Source organism: Dryobates pubescens, chromosome 1 (genome assembly GCF_014839835.1).
Source record: "Dryobates pubescens isolate bDryPub1 chromosome 1, bDryPub1.pri, whole genome shotgun sequence".
Lineage (NCBI taxonomy): Eukaryota > Metazoa > Chordata > Aves > Piciformes > Picidae > Dryobates > Dryobates pubescens.
Genome location: NC_071612.1, coordinates 63,720,874 through 63,742,437, shown reverse-complemented (window position 1 = coordinate 63,742,437; position 21,564 = coordinate 63,720,874). Strand labels below are relative to the sequence as shown.

Sequence of the window (21,564 nt, the reverse complement as noted above, 5' to 3'; positions counted from 1 at the left end):
GCCGGCTCACCACCCACCAATGCCCAAAAGCTGTGCTGCTTGCGGGGCATTGTGGCACAGCCGCCCACAGGGTTATCACCGTGTGCTTGTCCCCACCCTTCCCATGTGCTCAGCACACGGGTTTCATGGAGTAGCACACCGAGGACCCTTGCCAGGTACTGTTTCTGAGGGGACAGCTCTGTTTCTCAGGCGGTAACAACTTGCAAACGCAATCTCCCCACGACGAAGTGCCCGCTGCCTCGCACCTCCCCCAAACCTCCCTGCCCACTTTCAATATGGCCGCCTCGCCCGCTTCCAAAATGGCCGCAGCGGCGCCGCAAAGCTTTCGCATCATAGAGACGTGCGGCGCCCCGCGCGGTGCGGCGCCGTACTCTCTATGGCAGCGGGGAGCCGCGGGGATCTCTATGGCAGCGGCGGCCGCGCTGCCGGGCGGGCGGGCCCCGGGGGTGCCGGCCACCAGCCACTGATCGGGCCCGCGCGGCGGGAGGATGCCCCTGGCTGCTTACTGCTTCCTCCGAGCTGTGGGGAAGGGCAGCTACGGGGAGGTGAGCCTGGTGCGGCACCAGCAGGACAGCAAGCAGGTAGCGAGGGGCTGGGCGCAGCGAGGCACGGCTTGGTCTGGTGTGAAGGAAATGGCCTGGCCTGGGGGTCCCGCAGGAGCTGTGGCTTGGTTCGGGGCGTGCGACCTGTGCCCCGGCCTTAGCATGTGGCCCTGTCGACAGCTCGGGGCACGACCAGGGCTATGGCCTGGTGCTGGGGTGAGGCTGTGACCTGGTGGTGTGGTGTTTGCAGCTCATCGGGGTACTCCTGTTTTCCTCCCTTGTCTCTGAAGACTCCTTTTAGATGTATGGAGAAGACTCTTTTACCCCTCTCCATTTAAGGTGGACAAAACCCCCAATCCAAGCCCCTCAAATCCTCACTTTTTGTCTAATTTAAAACACTTAGATAAAATCGCTTGTGCGGTTTTCGTTTTGGTTTTCTTTCTTCCCCTCCACCCCCTTTAAATGTATAATGCCTTGTTTTGGGGAGGAAAATCCCAGCTTTGGTAGCCCTTTGGGTGACAGCCTGCTCTTTCTAGTGTGAAGCAGAAAAGGTTGCTCTTGGCTTGTTAATGGTTGTGTATCGTCTTCAAGACATGCAGGTGTGATGAAGATAAAAGCGATGGAGAGGATGGGAAAAACAGCTTCTGGTGTTGCCTTTGTGTGAAATCAGCTCTGCCAGGCAGAACCTGGCAAAGTTTTGGTTATGGCAGAGTTGAAGTGCCAGCATTGTTTTTTTACTATTTTTTTTTTCCCCTGGAAATTTGAAATAATCTGTTTTGCCTGGCCAAAGCAGATGTGTTTGATAGAAGATGTAAAAGGAGAAAGGGGTGGGGATGGAGAACATCCCCAGAGCAGTACTGCAGAAACCTTTGATGTAAGCCTTATGGCCAGGATTTGACTGGAGGTGATGGAAAAGCGTTTGTGCTCAGTAGTGATTGGAGAAGGTGTTTCCATTCCAGATGAGGGAAAGGAAGAAGCTGGAATCCCTATGATCCATGCATGAGTTGGGTAGCAGCGAAGGCAGCACTTGTTCTTCAGGCCACCAGTGCTTAGTCCAGTGTCCACAGAGCTACTAATCTCATCCTAAAAGTGAACAGTGCATTGAGGTGACTTCAGCTGTATGCAGAACCTTGGATTTCACCTCTTTGTCATGCTGCTGATCATAAACATTGGCAAGAGCCTTGCCTCCTTATCATTGTTTATTTGTCTTAAATATTTGGTGCATCTTAGCTTTTGTCAACTTTAATAGACTTTCTTCTGCAGACTTTTTTCCTGTGGCTTTGGCATAGTGCTCCAAGTTGTGTACTTCATCTTGCACGTTTTAAGACTGGCAGCACATGAGGTAGCATCAGACCCAGAGAATTACTCATTTGTAGACATTGGTAGAGTTTATTGTTAGCCTTTTGTGTCTCTGGTCTGTTGATTACTATTCAGAGTTCTGAGATTATTTACTGTCTTACTTTGCTTCTGGTTTAAACATGATGCAAAAATGAAATCCTTATCCATGCCATATTCTTCTAAGGTGAGAGTGGCTTATGTAGTACTTGTCTTGCTTTGGCATATAATGAAGTTAATGTGGATTTCTTTTAAAGCTTATTCACAGAACCTTAACTGCTGATATTAATAAGTAATTAATAATAACAATTAAAATTTTATAAACTTTTTTCTGTAGCACCACGATTGGGATTTTTGTTGTTGGTGTGGCTTTGGCATAGTGCTGCATGTGCTGTGAAAGGAATGATATTGTATTTAAACACATTTGCTGTTAACTGAATGCTCTTGTTGTGTAGGAAAGGTGGAGTGCCTCCAAAAAAACCCTGACAAAAAGCCCCAGCAATTCCAATTTGTCCACAATTTGGGATCAAATAAGGTGGAGGAGCATTGTGATAGGCTTCATAAAAATCTTGCTGGGGTAATAGGTCACATACTCATTAAACCAAATATAACCACTGACAGGTTTCAAGTTAGGCTATGTGTATGCTTTCTGCATTTTGGTAGTATATTGTTTAAAGACAGATAGCTGAAAGCTTTTGGTTTCTGTGCTCAAATACAGAGTTGTAGTTGACATGTCAAATGAAACACAGTAGTAGCAGCATTTCTATTTTATTTTAAGCTTAGATGATGCTGTACACAGTTTTGTTACATTTCTTTCGGGAGCTGGTCATGGTCACAGGCTGTAAGAATTGGTTATAAGAGCTGTCTAATATCCAGCAGACTTCTGGAACACAAAATCGTAAGGTACTGTTGATTTCTGCATAATTGGTTCCCTTGGTACTAGGGGACAGCCTTCCTCAACTCTAATTGTGCTGGACTTAATTACTGGGGCCAGCCTGGGAAGTAGGTACCCCAAGCAATTACTGAGGACACTGCAATTGAGTAAGTACAGATGAGACGTTTCAGTATGAGGAGTGAGGTCAGGTAGGTACCACAGCGTGATTGCTCCATGGAAAGCTGGTACCCTGAAGGTGATTGCCACACAATTCACCTCAGGAAGGGGGTCAAGTCAGACACAAATGTTGATGCTGTGTATGATGAAAGTGTGCTTTGGAGCAGGGTATTGTCTCACCTTCAGCTTCAATTACAGTTTTACTAAAAGCTGAAATTCATTAGCAACATATTTGATGTAGTACATAATTAGGGAAGTAAATAATGGCTTTGGTGTGTAGTTTAACAAAAAAAAATTCTAAACCTGTATTGATACAATAAAATAAAGGTAGGAAGGAGCGTAAGAGCTCTTGGCTTTTTCAGTAGGATCAAGAATCTCTTATTTCCCTGTGACAGTTTATTTCTCCTTGAGTAAGGTGAAGTCTTCATCTGCAGAAGTTCATGAACACAGCAAATACTGTTAGACAGGTTTTTAGAAGAGTGAATTATGTCTGCTTTCAGGTTTTTTAGGAAGTTGTGTTTTTAGTGTGCCCCTCACTGTGCTAGCCCTCCAGCTGCATCTCTGCTTGCTGCATTTGTTTTCCTGATAGAAGCTTTTTTCCTGTTCTCCCATGTTTCTTTTTGTAGACGTTTGTGCAAAGCCATTAATCCCAAGTCAGTTCTGCCTTGGAGGTCTTCTGCCAGGTACAAGTGTTCTAAGAAAAGAATGAAAAGACCTGAAAAGTTCAGCAGTGTTGTTTGTGCATTCAGAAATTCAGCTGTTAGGTATTCTGAATATGACAAGAGGGAATTTGTATCCTGTGCCTTGAAGCTGAGATACTGAGGGAACCGGGGTTGTTTAGCCTGGAGGAAAGGAGGCTCAGGGGAGACCTTATTGCTGTCTGCACCTGCCTGAAGGGAGGTTGTAGCCAGGTGGGGGTTGGTCTCTTCTCCCAGGCAGTCAGCACCAGCACAAGAGGACACAGTCTCAAGCTGCACCAGGAGAGGCTTAGGCTGGATGTTGGGAAGAAGTTCTTCACAGAAAGAGAGACTGGCCATTGGAATGTGCTGCCCAGGGAGGTGGTGGAGTCACCATCACTGGAGGTGTTTAGGAAGAGACTGGATGGGGCACTTGGAGCCATGGTTTAGTTGATTACATAGTGTTGGATCATAGGCTGGACTCGATCTCAAAGGTCTTTTCCAACCTGGTTAATTGTATTCTATTGTATTTTAACAACGATTTTGGTCTTGATGTGTGTGATCTGTATTTGCCAAAGTTGTGAGATGCTGTTTCTGTTTCTTACATTTCTCTCTCTCTCTTTCTTTGTAAAAAAACCAAAACCATGCCAACCAACCAACCAAAATAAAAAGCCCCCCCAAAAACTATGCTTGAGTTCTGAAGAAGTGAATGGAAAAGTCTACTTTTCCTTACAATGAAATTAATTGAGCTGGGTTTGGTTGTCTAGCAGAGAAGAGCAAAATAAATCTAGCCACATGATTTTTTTAAATAGTTTTTTTCTTTCTTCTAGATACCACTTGCCATTTTTCCTTAATGTTGTTGTCTTTTTGAAGCTGTTGTTGAGATGGGCTGTTTTGGTCTTAACTGTGAAGCACAAGCAGCTATTTCAGGCTTGAGAGAAGAATGCTAGACATACTTAATGAGAGCAGGGGAAACAAAAGATAAATGTGACCACTAGTCAAAAGAAAATAAACCATCACAAAATGCCTGTGCAGAGTTTTACTCAGGTGGACGAATGGAATCCTGTTCCATTTTTACAGTGTAGTGGCAGAAATTGTGTCTACCTGCTAGACACATCGCAGTCTGCATATAGAATAACGTGTGGAGATTTCAAGTATTGTATTTCCTTTAAGTTTGTGGAATTCTCTAAGGCTTTTGCACGTTTACTTGCATCTCTTATGATACATACCTTGCATTTTCTTTTACAGTATGTTATCAAAAAGTTAAACCTTAGAAATGCTTCCAGCCGAGAGAGGAAAGCAGCAGAACAAGAGGCACAGCTGTTATCTCAGTTGAAACACCCGAACATAGTCACCTACAGAGAGTCCTGGCAGGGGGAAGATGGCCTGTTATACATTGTTATGGGCTTCTGTGAGGGAGGAGATCTCTATCACAAGCTGAAACAGCAGAAGGGCAAACTTTTGCCTGAGAACCAGGTGGTGGAGTGGTTTGTCCAGATTGCCATGGCACTGCAGGTAAAAAACCAATAAGTTTAACTTTGTCACCTTCAGATACAAATTTAATTTGATTCTTTCTGCACTTAAAAATTCCACAGTTACAGTGCTAGCTTTGAATTCCAGGTTGGCTGGGTTAGCATCTAAATCCAATGGTGTTAGTGTTACATTAAAAATGTCCACAGGTCACCCCAGTCAGGTTATTTTAGGTGAGAAATGGCTGTCTAAATCCAGTGCTGTTATTATTACATTAAAAATGTTCACAGGTCACCTCAGCCAAATTATTTTAGGTGAGAAATGGCTATCACATTTTATATTTAGACCTCCTTATCACAGTAGACAGGGGTGACCTCCAGGGTATTTGCAATTCTAGTCTGAAATGCTTCTCTGCCTTGGAAGTTTTGATGAAACATAAAATGTAGTTAATAGCAAACAAAAAAGATTATTTCAGAAGTGTTCTGTGGTTTTGTTGGTGTTTTTTAATGGTCACTTTAGATGAATCTGTACTTTTATTGCATCTTATCTGACTGTTGAAATTGAGTAATTGGAGGCTATCAAACTTGGAAGAAAACTATTGCAGTAATAAAGAACAGATATGAATCTTAACCCTAAGAAACAGAGGACAGAAAATTCTATCTTAAAGATGCCTGTTGTGATCAGACATATGCAAACCAGCTGGACTACCTGTTCTTGTTTATAGTAATTCTAACTTTCTTCCCTGCTTACACAAAGCTCACATTGTATTTTCTGCTGGAATTTTTTACTTAAGACTAAGAAATGGTTGTCAAGACATGGATGCAGCAGAAAATAAGTTGAAGTCTGAGTCTCGAACGTAAATTATTTCCTCTTTTCTGCTGGCTTCGTGGAGCCACACAGGGAGATTTCACTAAAGCAGTGCCAGGTTTTGGGTTCGTGTCTGTATCAGTTGTTCCTAACATCAATTCACTAATACTGCATTTAACAGGGGCACCCTTGGCTTTCCTGCATGTGTCTTTTCTGTATTTGTGTTTTCCCCGCTTTGCCTTGTGTAAAGTGACTTTACATTTCAGTAGAAGAACCAGTTAGGAGTTACTTAACTCTCTTTATGTGGTTTTTATTGTTTTCCTTCCCCAGTATTTACATGAAAAACACATCCTGCACAGAGATCTTAAAACACAAAATGTGTTTCTGACACGGACAAACATAATCAAAGTGGGTGACCTGGGAATAGCCAGAGTCTTGGAAAACCAGTATGACATGGCCAGCACTCTGATCGGCACGCCGTACTACATGAGCCCTGAGCTCTTCTCCAACAAGCCTTACAACTACAAGGTAGAGTATTTAAAGCAAATGTTATTTCTGTTTCATTAGGCAGCTTATTTTTGTTTCTCTGAGAAGATGACAGTCTAATCCATTGATTTTGATATCTTACTGCTTCCAACTCTTTCCTTAATGGCCCCAAAGACCAAACAATAAAGTGGGGGAGGAATCTGTGGGAACCTTTTGTTGTCAGAGCTGTACCGCAGTTAAGTGGGAATTTGTAGCATGTGATAAGTTATCACAACCAAGGTGTTCAGCAGGCTCCTACCACAGCATCCTAATATGAACAAAAGCACCAGTCTTTGTTGGAGGGCTGTGTTTTCTAAATGTAATATATAGCAGAAAGGAAGCTTTATACTCTAAAGCTTGTATTAGACATAAAAGCAGCACTAAAAAAAACCAACCAAACAAAAAAGTAACTTTAAGTAGAGAAATAAGCAGTGTGGCTGTGGATTTAAAATACAGCAAGATAAAACAATTGTGTTCTTGAATACCTGTTCAGCTCTTGCTGCAAAGCACAGGCAAAATGAATGTCTACGGTGAGCAAGAGCTGAGGGGAAACTTGTTCCAGTGAAAAATGTAAATTGTCATTTAGAACTTCTGTTGTACTTCAAAAGGAAACAAACACAAACTGCTACAAACAGGAATTTTCTAAGCTGCTTTCCAGAAGAGTCTGGAAGAAAGTTATTCAGTTGATTAAAATTAGTGAGACCAATGCCACGAGTTTGTTCTTAAAGCAGGTGACTAAATCTGGAGATAAAACTTTTCCAATTAATAAAAAGTTCTCATAACTATTTTTTTCCCCTCTCCTTTTGTCCAGTCTGATGTTTGGGCACTGGGCTGCTGTGTTTATGAGATGGCTACACTGAAACATGCCTTTAATGCTAAAGACATGAACTCTTTGGTTTATCGAATCATTGAAGGAAAGGTAAAAACTTCTCAACTGCTTTTATCTGGGCTTGGATTTTCTGTGTCTAGTACTTGAGATTATGCTTTCCCATCAGAAATACTGCATGGAGTTAAAAATATTTTGCATGTTGCCTGCATCATCATCTATGTTGTAGGACTGGTGTTTAGTGGTGGTACATGCTTGTAATGTCAGACCCGGGGAGTTGGTAATTTGTAGACATTGCTGGAGTTTCTTGTTGCTTCTTGTGGTGGTTTGAAAGGAAAGGCTCTGCTTTCCCTCCCCCACTGAGAAAGAGACCACGGCTAAACCCAGTCGGAGAAATGAGAGTATATTTTACAAGGAAACAGATTATGTGTAACACAACAAATACAGGTATTTTACAATATATACAGGAATATACAGCAAATGAACTCAACCAGAAACCAGACCCCCCACAGAGGGGGCTTCCCCCTGTGCCCCCCTTCACCCCCTACCTCCCTTCTCCCCCAGAGAGGTAGAAGAAGAGACGAGGATGGTTAGCAGGACAGGGGAAGAAGTGGACAGGCCTGTTACAGGGAGTGAGTTAGTTCTTATCTCTTGGCCAGAAGCCGATCCAGCCGAAAGGGACAGCGAAGGAAGGAAGACTGAGAGAAAGTTCCCAACTCCCCTGGGTCCAATCTCACCTCCCACCTCCTTGGCCAATGAAATTCGTTTAGACTACCAAAATATTTTATAAACATTTAGCCAGTGTGCCCCTTTCTTAAAGGCACAGCCTCAAACGGCCACACTCCTTTGTGTTGATTAATTTTCAAGGTTCTGAGATGACTTTTTTTTATTTGCTTCTGGTTTAAGCATTGTGCAAAGAATTAAATCTCTATCCATGTGATGCCATTTTCCTGCTAGGTGCGAGTAGCATATCTGGTACCTGATACATACAATGAAGTTAAGATTATAGACTTTTTTTTAAGCCTTTTTGCAGAACTCCTAGCAGCTGGTATTAATAAAAAGTTCTGAATGGCTCCTGGATAAAACACTTAATTTCAGTAGCCTGTTTGCTGTGAAGCACTTGGGTAACTTTCAGAATGTGAACAATGGGACCATTTTTTATGCAAAGTATGTAGCTGACTATAACTCATTCATAAATTATTTAGCAGTAGTCATTATATATTAAATAATATCAGACTTCCCTTTCCTTTTACAGTTGCCACCCATGCCAAAGGATTACAGCCCACAGCTGGTAGAAATCATACGAACTATGCTCAGTAAGAAACCTGAGGAAAGACCTAGTGTGAAAAGCATACTGCGACAGCCCTATATCAAGCACCAAATTTCTTTGTTTTTAGAAGCCACCAAGGCGTAAGAGATTTTCATTTGAGTGACTCTGTGCAAAATATTCATGGTACTGTGCTCTTCAGTTGACAGCAGGGCAAAATCACTTCTGTATGGGCAGTTACAAAGCATGACACTGTATGAGTTTCTTTAGGTTCTTTGAGAACTAGGAGGGCACTAGAGTGGAAACTAGATTTTTCTGCAAATACAGCATAAAGCAATGCAGTGGTTGGAGTTGCACAGCTTATTCAGAGGTAAAAGAAAGGGGGAGGGGGGGAAGTGACACTGTGTTTTCAAGGAAGTGATGGGAAATAAACATCTTTCCATATGGTTCTTTGAGGTTAGTTATCAGATGAGAGTTGCAATACACATTTTCTTTTGATATTCACTGGTAGAATTATTTTGCTTTGTCAGTTATTTTATTGCTTCCAGACAGTGCTGTGCAAGCCAAATGTACGTTGGTGGCAGAGGCTGAACTTTAAGCTCCCTTTGTGCAGATGAAATAGAGTATGTTGTGCAAAGCCTGTTGAAAGAGCCCAGTATCTCATACTCTCTGTGTGTTAGCTGCTTAGTGGAGTAGGTTGTTTTTAAAATGAGTATAATCTAAAGAAATATCTCAAGGCCTTGTTGATGGTAGTTCAATAAGCAACTTCTATTTTCTTTACAGGAAAGCAGCCAGAAATCAGAAGAATTCTAAACCTAAAGATCCTTGCTCTGTGGTCTCAGTAAAGACTGAATCTCATAGCAGAAGTGTTGCCCACCAAAACCACTCCTCTGAGCAAGCCCGGAAATACAAAGTGAGATACACAGAGATATTTTCTATGTGGAAAAAAAAAAATGGAACAACAAAACCAACCCAAAACCCTCTTGCATTTTCAACAGGAAAAACCTCAGTTTTATAAGACATGCCTTGAGCATTCTGGAGAACATACATCTGATTCTTAGCAACATGTGACAATAGTATTAGGGAAGGAATAATGTTTAGGCAAGAGTGGAAGAAAGTAAGCAACTGTGGATCAGTAAAAGTAGTTGCAGTGTCTAACTATGAGATGTTAAACATCTGTTTTTTCATTTGTGGGTCATTATGTGAATTGCTTATGGAACATTGGAGGTTAACTGTTTTTTTTCAAATCTTTGATGACACACAACAGTAATCATCTTAAAGTGTTTTTGACTGGAGAGAACTAATTATAGTTACCCCCCAAAACATAACTTACTGTTGGAAATCGTTTCAGTGGTTAGAACAAATCTTTTGTAATGGTTAATCTTGTGTGTGTTATTTTCTTTAATGAGTCTGCTGTTCTGAGTTTAAGCTTTCAGTGCTGAGATACTGAATGTTTATACATCAGGGACACCTCTCACTAACAACCTGGATCTAGTGGGAGGTATCCCTGCCTATGGCAGCAGGGTCGGAGCTAGATGGTCTTTAAGGTCTGTAGGAGGTATCCCTGCCTGCAGCAGCAGGGTTGGAACTAGATGACCTTTAAGATCCCTTTGAACTCAAACCATTCATCCAAGTGCTGGGTTCTGCACAGTGGCCACAACAACCCCACGCAGAGCTACAGGCTGGGGTCAGAGTGGCTGGAGAGCAGTCAGGCAGAAAGGGACCTGGGGGTGCTGGTCGACGGTAGACTGAACATGAGCCTGCAGTGTGCCCAGGCAGCTAAGAGGGCCAATGGCATCCTGGCCTGCATCAGGAACAGTGTGGCCAGCAGGAGCAGGGAGGTCATTCTGCCCCTGTACACTGCACTGGTTAGGCTGCATCTCGAGTACTGTGTCCAGTTCTGGGTCCCTCAGTTTAGGAAGGAGGTTGACTTGCTGGAATGAGTCCAGAGAAGGGCAACAAAGTTGGTGAGGGGTTTGGAACACAGCCCTGTGAGGAGAGGCTGAGGGAGCTGGGGTTGCTTAGCCTGGAGAAGAGGAGACTCAGGGGTGACCTTATTGCTCTCTACAACTACCTGAAGGGAGGTTGTAGACAGATGGATATTGGTCTCTTCTCCCAGGCAGCCAGTACCAGGACAAGAGGACACAGTCTCAGGCTGTGCCAGGGGAGGTTCAGGCTAGATGTTAGGAAGAAGTTCTATACAGAGAGAGTGATTGCACATTGGAATGGGCTGCCTGGGGAGGTGGTGGAGTCGCCATCACTGGAGGTGTTCAGGAGAAGACTTGATGGGGTGCTTGGTGCCGTGGGTTAGTTGTTTAGGTGGTGTTGGATTGGTTGATGGGTTGGACGCGATGATCTTGAAGGTCTCTTCCAACCTGGTTTATTCTATGTATGTATGATCTTAGAAAGCATTGGTAATTGTTGGTTCCTCCCTTATGGAAGAGCCAAGGGAATACAACTTCTATTTCATGGTCCAGGTGAAAAGTAGATGTAGTGTATGTGTTTAAATGGATGCCTGAAATAGGTAATTTGCAAATGCAGTGTGTCTCTCTTCAAAAATGTGGGTTGTAGCTTTTTTTGAGGCTCTTAATCTGTAGCTGATCATAATTTTCTTGCAGTTATGTACTCTGGTATGTTAATGTTTACCACGAGTGCTTGGAGTATTCTTTCAAACGTGCATAATACCCAAAAGGGTTTTTGTTTTCCTTTTAATTCTAGAGTGAAGAAGATTGCTTCCTCAACTATAAAGCCACCAAATTTTGTCCCTCAGAGAAACCAGCTGTGGCATTGGAAAGAAAACAAAGCAATGATGATTTGAACAACCTGGGAGACTCTGTAGCTACAGTTAGTGAAGTGAATATTGATATCTTACCATCTGAAAGGATGAAGAGTGAAAGTGAGAAGTGTGGCAGCGAGAATATTCCAGAGAAAAAGAAAGCAAAGTATTTAAATGTCCCAGGAAATTCTAGAATAACAGCAAGTATCCCACCAATTCAGGAAGATAGACTACAACAAAGAGCAAAGCAAGCTTTTAAAGCTGAAAATGTTGAGTCTAAGCAGTCTTCTGTTGCTGCTGTAGCAGAAGATGGTGACACTTTGAAACTCTTGCAGCCTGTATCAAAAGACCAAAGGCAAACTGATCTGGTAATGCATTTATGCTTATTTGAAATAGGCTTTGAAATAGATTGAGCAAATGGCCAGCTCTTAAAATTTAGAGATAGACAAAATAGAATGCTAGTGATGAAGTGTTTGGAATTCTGAAGTAGTTAGGAGCCATGGCTTCAGATTTGCAAAGAAAACATTGTGAAGTAGTTTTAGGCTTGCATCTATCTGATGGAAACTGTTTTTACAGAGAACAAAATTGTTCTTTTCCAGCTAAGAGAGATTACAAGTATAGTTCTGTGATTTATTTGTTCTCTGTTCTAAATCGGTCTGGCTATGTCAAGATGGTCCTGATTTAGATAGGGGGCTAATAGGCGGTGATTGTCTTTTTGTTGCTCTGCAGGGAGATTTTCTTTCCTAATGAGAAATCATTATCTATTGCAGAGCTTGGATTCTACTGAAAAGCTGCTAGAACCATTTGTTCCTGTTGTAATTCAAGTAAGTGTCCTTCTTTGAAGGTTTAGTAGCTTAAGAATGCTGGCACTGCAGGTATTTTTTCTGTCTGTCAAGTAAGTTTATTATTACAATCATAACTGTGATAAGTTAAGGGGGGGTTGCAGCCCGAATAGTAAAGTGGCCTGTGTTGAATTTTTTTTTAAGTGTGTGTGTGTGAATCTGGAAATGGCATGTCTGCATTTGTAAAAAATACTTTTACTTGCTAGGATGATGTCTGTCGTGGAGCTCAGGAAAAAATGACCTTCCACTTGCAGCCTCACCATTCTGTCAGTGAACCTTCTCTCTCACGGCAGCGACGGCAGAAGAAAGGAGAGGTGGCTGAAACCTCCTCAGAGAAGGTGCAGATACTAAGAAATAATCATCTTCTTTCCTTTGAGACTCCTGCAATTTTGTATTCTTTAAAAGTGGGGCCCAATTTTGAGAAGAAAAAAGAGGGGAGGGGAAGTTTTAATGGTGTTCATGTTTCATATGGCTCTGTGTAACTTCATTGGTCGCAAAATGCATGTTCTGTAGAAGCAATCTCTGTAAATCTTTCAGTGACCCTCACAGGTGTGAGGTGAGTTGTGCCAGGTGGGCATAAGGAGATACAGTGAGCCATGGGCTTTCTTTGTTGTGCTACAGGAAATTTCATCAGGCCTTCTCACTCTTTGTGACTGCAGAGGATATAGCAGTACTTTTCCTGACTGTTGAGGATAAGGCGACTTGTAGTGGGTAGTAGATTGCTAGTACTCTAGAACAGACACATGAAATGGCTGCCCTGAGCTTGTGAGTGCAAACTCTAGGAGGACAATCTTGGCAAACATATAACATAGGGCTCCTATCAATGCTTCCACACTAAGCAGAGAGATTTCTTTGGGGAAAGGCAATGGCTGTACAAGGAGAGAAAAGGGGTGGTTTGTGATTGGCATTCTATTTTTCTCCTGGATTTTGCTATTTGAGGGTGGAGACAGTTGGTGCAAAGGAATTGGCTGAAAAATGGTCTGGAAGTAGAGGGGCAAGATTCAAGCAGAGGTGTGGAGAGGGAGGGATGAAGTTGGAAGGTGTTAAGAGGTTACAGCAGGATCCAAAACATCTGGCATCCAGCTTTACCATGCAAGATCTTCTAGCCTGCAAAGTACTTAACTTTTAATTAAAAAGGTATAAATTACTGCTCACTTCTCTTTCAAGTTCAGAATGGTTCCCCCTCGGCCTTTACCATTTCCTTCTGATGTGAACACAAAGACAATGCAGAAGTGTGCAGAGCAGTGTGGTGCTGAAGCCTCTGAAGCTGCAAATAGCGCCAAAACCAGTCAAGTTGCCATTTCAAAGGTTAGTGCTGAGCACTGCCAGCTTATTTTTGGTTCTCATTCCTTCTGTGTGGTTTATTCTTTGTGTGTATGCACAGTGAGTAAAGAAATGTATGGTAGCTTTTGACCTAATGGAAGTCAATCACATCCTGGGCTGCATCAAGAGAAGCATAGCCAGCAAGTTGAGGGAGGTGATTCTCCCCCCTCTACTGTGCTGGTGGGACCCAACCTGGAATAGTGCATCCAGTTCTGGAGCCCCTGTTACAGGAATAATCTGGAGGTGCTGGAGCATGTCCAGAGGAGGGCCACAAGGATGATCAGAGGGCTGGAGCTCCTCTCCTATGAGGACAGACTGAGAGAGTTGGGGCTGTTCAGTCTGGAGAAGAGAAGGCTCCGAGGACACCTAATTGTGGCCTTCCAGTATCTTAAGGGGGCCCACAGGAAAGCTGAGGAGGGACTTTTTAGTGTGCCAGGTAGTGATAGGACTAGGGGGAATGGAGGGAAAAAGAAGGAAATGGGTAGATTCAGATTGGACGTTAGGAAGAAGTTCTTCACCATGAGAGTGGTGAGACACTGGAACGGGTTGCCCGGGAGGTGGTGGAGGCCCCATCCCTGGAGGTTTTTAAGATGTGACTCTGGGCAATCTGGTCTAGTGTGAGGTGTCTCTGCCCATGGCAGGAGGGTTGGAACTAGATGATCCTTGAGGTCCCTTCCAACTGTAACAATTTTATGATTTTAAGTCCTGTCAAGCACCTGGTGAATGTGAAATGGAAAGCTTCCTTGCTGCACCATGAGGGTGAGAAGCTCCTTTTCTAGAGTGTGTGCTGCTCTCATTGACCAAAATGGTTTTGCAATAAAAAATGCAGTGTTTGTTAGATGATCAGAAGGCCTGTGCCTAACAGGTTTCTCTTCCATGTCAGTTAAAAAGGACATTTTGCTTTATAGGTGATAACAAAAGTCGTTATGCTGATTGCTAATTAATCTAAAATTAACATCTTTTGAAGGAGAGGCCTTTATCAGCAAGAGAACGAAGGAGGCTAAAACAGTCTCAGGAGGAGATGTTTCCCTCTGGTAATTTTTATGTTTGCTCATTAACATTTTATGTATAAGTAAGCTAAAAACTTCTTAGTGAAGTTGGAACCTTGTCTGTTCTTCCCTACCATCTCCTGAAAGATGCTCTAAGAGTCTAGTTCTGTGTTAAATAAAAGTTTCTGTTAACATGTCTGTATTCTTCTGCTTCTTAGCCAGTTGTGCTCAGTTGTGTTTAGTGGTGACAACTTGTCTTTGAAATGTACATGAAGCACAGGATATACACATTTTGGATACAAGCTTCACTGTTTTCTCTTAGAATGCCTACCTGCCTGTCTTCTGCCAGGTGATAGACTTTTTCTTGCATGAGCATGAAACTGATCCAATATACATGTAGCTAAGTTGTAAATGCTGTGAAAATGTCATCCTTGCAGTGATTGCAGCAAGACGAACGTCAGCGAGTGCAGTAGTTGAAGCGAAATCATGTATGGAAAAGCATGTTAAAGCTTCTCCGTCCTCGTCAGAACCCAGTATTTCTCAGGTAAATTGGGCTCATCTGCTTCTGAAATATTTAAATGCATTCATAGCTTGGGAAGTGGTATTTACAGAGAGAAATCCATGTGTGGAAGAAACTCTGTCAGTAAGAGTGCACAGCTCTCTGTAAATATTACTTTCCAGGTCCTGAGGTAGAGTATGGAGCCCTAATCCACTTGTTTGGCTAGGTCAGTTTAATATTCCATGCTTACTGTGTGTTTCCACTCCACTTGTCAGAGATGAAAACTAAGGATCTCTACTAATTGTTATAGGCACTTTAAATTGCAGTATAGCTTTTTCCCTTCCAAAATGAAATGGTATTCTGAACTATACTTCAGTTAAAAATCAATAGTCTGCTTAAAATTTCCATTAACAACCCACTGCCTTTAGCCTGGTACATCCAGTTTTGCTTTGATAGTGCTGTATGAACATTTTAATATTTTTAGTCTGTAGTCATCTTAATTGTGTACATTTATGTGCTGGCAGTGAGGAGTAGTTGCTAGATGAAAGGAGAGTAGTTTCTATCAGTGTGTTGTCTTCCTTGTCTGATTAGAAAGCCTTTTCTGAGGTCTTAGATGTATATTTGAAAGTCTGCTACAACATCAAGAGTACATTATTAATGCCAATAAATGCAGAGGAGTAACAGTGAAGACATTTTAGTCTGAAATTCAAAGTGTAGGCTTCATTTCAGAGATCCATGATTTAATTTGTTTTAATAGCAGTCCTTGGTGAAGCATTTGTAGTGCTTAAAATTGCATGACCAAGACACAACGCTAGTCACAAACATTTTATAAAGTATGATTCTGTAATAGCAATCCATGTTTGTGTCACACCAGGAAAAAGGTGCTATGATTGGAACTCAGCACTGGTTAGGCCACACCTTGAGTACTGTGTCCAGTTCTGGGCCCCTCCATTTAAGAAGGAGATGGAGACTCTTGAACGTGTCCAGAGAAGGGCAATGAGGCTGGGGAGAGGCCTTGAGCACAGCCCTGTGAGGAGAGGCTGAGGGAGCTGGGGTTGTTTAGCCTGAAGAAGAGGAGGCTCAGGGGAGACCTTACTGCTGTCTACAACTACCTGAAGGGAGGTTGTAGCCAGAAGGGGGTTGGTCTCTTCTCCTAGGCAACCAGCAGTAGAACAAGAGGACACAGTCTCAAGCTGTCCCAGGGGAAGTTCAGGCTCGAGGTGAGGAGAAAGCTCTTCACAGAGAGCATCGTTAGCTGTTGGAACGTGCTGCCCAGGGAGGTGGTGGAGTCACCATCCCTTGAGGTGTTCAAGAGGGGATTGGACGTAGCACTTGGTGCCATGGTTTAGTAGTGATGAGGTGTTGGGTGACAGGTTGGACTTGATGATCTTTGAGGCCTTTTCTAACTTTATTGATTCTATCTTGATGCAGTCCTGTGTATTGCCTTGTTTTTAAAACCAAAGGTCACACTTCTAAAATGTTCTCCATAAAAATCTGCATGCTGAAAGTTACTGTTCTGTGTAAGAGCACTGATTCATGCCCTATTGATGAATGAGTTTCAGCTCCTAGAGATTTTGTTGTTTATTCTGTCTTCACTTAGAGAAAGAGAGAAAGCCATTGTGTGTCTGATGATGAGTTAAGCTCTTCCACAAGCTCTACAGATAAATCTGATGGTGATTCCAAAGAGAGGTGAGTGTTTTGTTTCATACTGTGCAGTAGTTCCCACTGCTCTGTTGGACCTTGACTTAAGAGTGGGGGAAAAAAAAAGGCAGGAATTGCTTTCATGCTTTCTCTCTACTTAGTGTGTGGTTGAAGGAGTATGTGATGCATAAAGAAATTGAGCTCCATTTAATTGTCTGTCACTGTAAACTTCCTGTGCTGGGCTTTCTGGGACATGTGTGTACCTCTGTGTTTTGTCAGTTGTAGCTTCCCAGGAAAACAATCTTCCAGCATCAAGGGCATGTACTCTCAAGGTGCATAAAAGACAGGAGTTAAAAGGTACCAATATGCTTCCTTTCCACTGTGAGTGAGGCTGAATTAATTTCTCATTTTGTCAGTGTAAGGAACTTACAGAAAATATTATTCATTGCCTTGCCACAGGTGTAGCCTCACAGGTAGCAGTAGCTGGTAGGGTTGGGAATTGTTGCAAGGTGAATGGGCTCTGAGCCTTTGTTAGATGAAATACTGCTAGGGTTGCCATAGATAAAAGTGCACTACAGGAAGTAATTTAACATGGAATGCTTAACAGGATCTCACTAAACTTACTGAAAGTGCTCTTGAATGCATGGTGAAAGTTACATCATGAATGGTGACTGAATTGCATCTCATTTCTCCTCTACTAGAAAAAGCAGTATGAATGAAATGAATGACTTGGTGCAGCTAATGACACGGACACTGAAAATGGACTCCAAGGAGAACTCTGAGTACTGTGTAACCTCAGCTCCAGCCCCAGAGTTTAAACTTCACAGAAAGTACCGAGACACTCTGATTTTACATGGGAAATCACCTGATGAGTTGGAGGAATTAAAACTAGAAGAGATTTCTTCAGGTCTGTTGCTCTATTACTGCTTTAAATGAACGGTTGTCAACTGCTAATAACCAAACACCAGGCCACAGGAAACAGAAGACACAGAATCACAGAATCACCAAGACAATCCATTCTTATTTCTTTCTAAGTTTCAGCAATGCTTGGAGGAGTAAACATCTTTCTAAAAGCTTTGTGTGCAAAAGTGCTGTCACTGTGGTTTACTTGCCAATGGAAGGAACGTGTGATCGATCTGTGTAATTATTAACGAAGAGAGAAGGCTGGTTTGCAGTAGGATTATTTACCCCGGTGACTTATGCTTGGAAGTTTCCAAAATGAACAGCTGGAGCTGAGGATTTTGAAATAAGGGTTTTAAGACATTCCAGTGATGGCCAAGGGCTCGGGTCCAGCCAACATGGATTTAGGAAGGGCAGGTCCTGCCTCTCCAACCTGATCTCCTTCTATGATCAGGTGACCCGCCTGGTGGATGTGGGGAGGCTGTGGATGCGGTCTGCCTGGACTTGAGCAAGGCCTTTGACACTGTCCCCCACAGCAAACTGCTGGCTAAGCTGTCAGCTTGTGGTTTGGACCGCAACACTCTGTGCTGGGTTAGGAACTGGCTGGAGGGCCAAGCCCAGAGAGTGGTGGTGAATGGTGCCACATCCAGCTGGCGGCCAGGCCCCAGTGGTGTCCCCCAGGGATCAGTGCTGGGCCCCATCCTCTTTAACATCTTCATTGATGATCTGGATGAGGGGGTTGAGTCAGTCATCAGCAAGTTTGCAGATGACACCAAGTTGGGAACAGATGTTAGTCAGTTAGAGGGTGGAAAGGCAGAGGGCTCTGCAGAGGGACCTCGACTGACTGGACAGATGGGCGGAGGCCAATGGCATGGCATTTAACAAGTCCAAGTGCCAGGTGCTGCACTTTGGCCAGAGCAACCCCATGCAGAGCTACAGGCTGGGGTCAGAGTGGCTGGAGAGCTGCCAGACAGAGAGGGACCTGGGGGTGATGATTGACAGCCACCTAAACATGAGCCAGCAGTGTGCCCAAGTGGCCAAGAGGGCCAATGGCATCTTGGCCTGTATTAGGAATAGTGTGGCCAGCAGGAGCAGGGAGGTCATTGTGCCCCTGTACTCTGCATTGGTTAGGCCACACCTTGAGTCCTGTGTCCAGTTCTGGGCCCCTCAGTTTAAGAAGGACATTGAAACACTTGAACGTGTCCAGAGAAGGGCAAGAAGGCTGAGGAGAGGCCTTGAGCACAGCCCTGTGAGGAGAGGCTGAGGGAGCTGGGATTGTTTAGCCTGGAGAAGAGGAGGCTCAGGGGTGACCTCATTGCCCTCTCAACTACCTGAAAGGTGGTTGTAGACAGGAAGGGGTTGGTCTCTTTTCCCGGGCAACCAGCACCAGAACAAGAGGACACAGTCTCAAGCTGTGCCAGGGGAGGTTTAGACTCGAAGTGAGGAAAAAGTTCTTCACTGAGCGAGTCATTCGTCATTGGAATGTGCTGCCCAGGGAGGTGGTGGAGTCACCGTCCCTTGGAGGTGTTCAAGGGGAGATTGGCCGTGGCACTTGGTGCCATGGTCTAGTCGTGAGGTCTGTTGGGACAGGTTGGACTTGATGATCCTTGGGGTCTCTTCCAACCTTAGTTATACTGTGAGACTGTGATTTGGTAGCTGTAAAGCTTTGTAAATTATGGATAGAGCTGAAACTGTACACAAAGCATGAAGTACAGTGAAGGTTTGTTTGAGAAGTTCATCCTCGTTACAGAATTTGGGCAAGCCTTTTTTCCTACAGATGTAGGTGCAAGAATTTGAATCGCTTTTCATGTTTAAGGTCTGGTTTAGACCTTAAGTATGAATGTGTATTCCAAACAGCAAGAAAAAAAGTGTATCTCCTGTGACTGTAGTTACTACTACTTAGCAGGAACAAGTGAAAAAGCTGAGAGCATGTTTTGGAAGTCTCAGATCTTCTTGTGCTTATTATTTTCAATGGGAAGGATTCTACTTGTAATTAGTCAGGTGGGAGGGAAAGCAATGGGAGAACACTGGATTTTAACTCTGGGAAGTGGATGCTGCATAGCTGAAGTGAAATGCATAGAATTTGTCTCTAAAAGTATAACCCTCTTGAAGGTGAGGTGGTGTTTTTGTGGGTTTTTTTGGTGGGGTTTTTTCTTTTTTTGGTCTGTTTTCCTCACTTACGTATTTTACAGTGAGATCTTCCAGCTATTTACACACTATCTTTTGTAATGACAGGGCTACTGCATTTCAAAGCTGAAACTTTTAATTAGGTATTTTATTTTCAGAAGGTGAAAAGAGTGGTGGTGATTTCAGTGATTTAAAGAGCCAAGCTAGTGTTCATAGTTCAGTTCCTAATGGAAGCCTCCTTTTATGAAGTGGCTGTCTCTTGTGGGAGCTCTGTCTGAGGAGCAAAAGATTCAAAGGCTGTTGAGACACATGTTTGTTGACTGTTCTAGAGACAGTTCAGATAAGGAGTAATTTCATGCCAGCAGTCAGCTGGAATTCTGTGGCAGTACTTAGTCATCCCCTATTGTTCTTCTGCATGGAATATGAAAACTGACTGTACTGAAAGTAATTAATGCTGCATTGATTATTTTTTTTTTCCCCAATTACTATTATTTTTAATAGATATGTTATCAGTTCCTGAGAAGATTAGGAGAATGGTTGAAATCCTGAGATCTGATGTAGTGCAAGGGCTGGGTATAAAACTGCTTGAGAAGGTGTACAGCATCATGGAAGAAGATGATGAAGTGAAAAGAGAGGTGAATATCTTTAATAATAGTTTAATTTCTTTATAAACTGAGATGAATGAGCAGGGTCTTTACTTTTCCTTTCCCCAACCCCCCCAGTGTTTGGGTTTTTTTAAGTTAACTGATACAGTAGTGCTAAACCTTGGTTCCAAAATGTGTTTATGTGGTCATTGGCAGGCAAAGGCCAAAGTATACTGACACTTTCAATCTTTAAAAGTTTGTGTGTTTCTGAGTGTAGATAATCTTCAGAGAGTGTAGGAGCACTGGAGTTGTATTGTGGTCCCTGAGTTTGTGGAAGGTGCAGGTGACACAAATAATTTACTTCTGTGGTGTTTCTCCAATAATAACTTATTTTGACCCATAATTTTTTGCCTCCACACAATTTGTCTTGTGCCACGTATGCCCAAAGTGAGAAACAGTTTCAGGTCTATTCCCAGTAGAGGCAAGTGAGCAATACCTCGAGCTCGCTGGATGCAAATACTGCATAGGCAAGTAGAACCTGTGAAGATCAGATTTGCATTTTGAATTGTGTGGTGGGATTTGGATCTCTCTTGCCTTCAAGCATAAACACTCTTCTGTTTTAATTTCCTCCCATCTATGTTGTCAAACTTCGCATGCTGCTTTCAGCTGAGCGCTTTGGTTTTGGGTCGGTTTGGGTTTTTTTGGTTAGTTCCTGCCTTTTTTTCAGTGTCAATTAACTTTGTGATTTGTTGTTTGTGTTCTAAACAGCTGCAGTTGCGGGAGCACATGGGAGAGAAGTATGCCAGTTACAGCGCCAAGGCACGCCACCTGAAATTTCTTGAAGAAAATGTGAAGTTCTGAGCAGAACTTTTTCCTTGAAGGACTCTCCTGTAGCTCACGTGATAGATTGGACCAGCTTCCAAAGCACATGTATCCATTCATCTCCTTTGCTGTGATCAGGAGGTGAACTTGCAAAAAAAAGAAAGTTATAGCTGTAGTAATATTTTTCATGTTAAAATGTGAAACAGGTTATCGCTTTCTCAGAAGAGAAACTACTTATTCTCTTAATGAAACTTTTAAAAGTTGCTTTTTATTGATGCAAGGAGGGATGGATGCCAAGTTTTGCATATAAAGGAATGTAAAAAATGCAGTATTTTGGATTTTTCACAGCAGAAATTTTTTTTGTACGGTCACATACTTGATACAGTAGCAAAATGTATGCCAAGGCTCCTGTGTGGTAGGCTATAAGCTACTACATCAGGTAGCTGTGAAATTTTAGCAGCTTTTTTTACAGTAATTACTTATTTTTTTTGTCACACCAAATGCCCTCCAGGTTCTGTAAATTGCCAAGTTAAAGTGCTAAAGGAGGTGCCTGTACAGCTT

The 21,564-nt window shown here is 42.8% G+C and overlaps 1 protein-coding gene across 1 annotated transcript; it reads left to right on the top strand.

Annotated features, from left to right (window-relative positions):
• The first annotated feature begins 380 nt into the window (after positions 1–380).
• NEK4 (NIMA related kinase 4) lies at positions 381–21,234 on the top strand. Its single transcript, XM_054167308.1, has 16 exons — positions 381–581; positions 4,854–5,120; positions 6,213–6,410; positions 7,219–7,326; positions 8,489–8,643; positions 9,284–9,413; positions 11,219–11,644; positions 12,047–12,100; positions 12,325–12,456; positions 13,286–13,426; positions 14,409–14,475; positions 14,868–14,974; positions 16,530–16,618; positions 17,272–17,477; positions 20,099–20,232; positions 20,950–21,234. The coding sequence occupies exons 1-16, from the start codon at positions 489–491 to the stop codon at positions 21,040–21,042; spliced, it is 2,400 nt and encodes a 799-aa protein (XP_054023283.1). The 5' UTR covers positions 381–488; the 3' UTR covers positions 21,043–21,234.
• The last annotated feature ends 330 nt before the right edge of the window (positions 21,235–21,564 follow it).

Excerpts from the sequence above, each read along its gene's own strand:
- NEK4 (XM_054167308.1), top strand. The coding sequence starts at position 489 with ATGCCCCTGGCTGCTTACTGCTTCCTCCGAGCTGTGGGGAAGGGCAGC. Across the intron at positions 11,645-12,046 it reads ACCAAAGGCAAACTGATCTG|AGCTTGGATTCTACTGAAAA; the intron begins GTAATGCATTTA and ends TATCTATTGCAG. Across the intron at positions 12,457-13,285 it reads CTGAAACCTCCTCAGAGAAG|TTCAGAATGGTTCCCCCTCG; the intron begins GTGCAGATACTA and ends TTCTCTTTCAAG.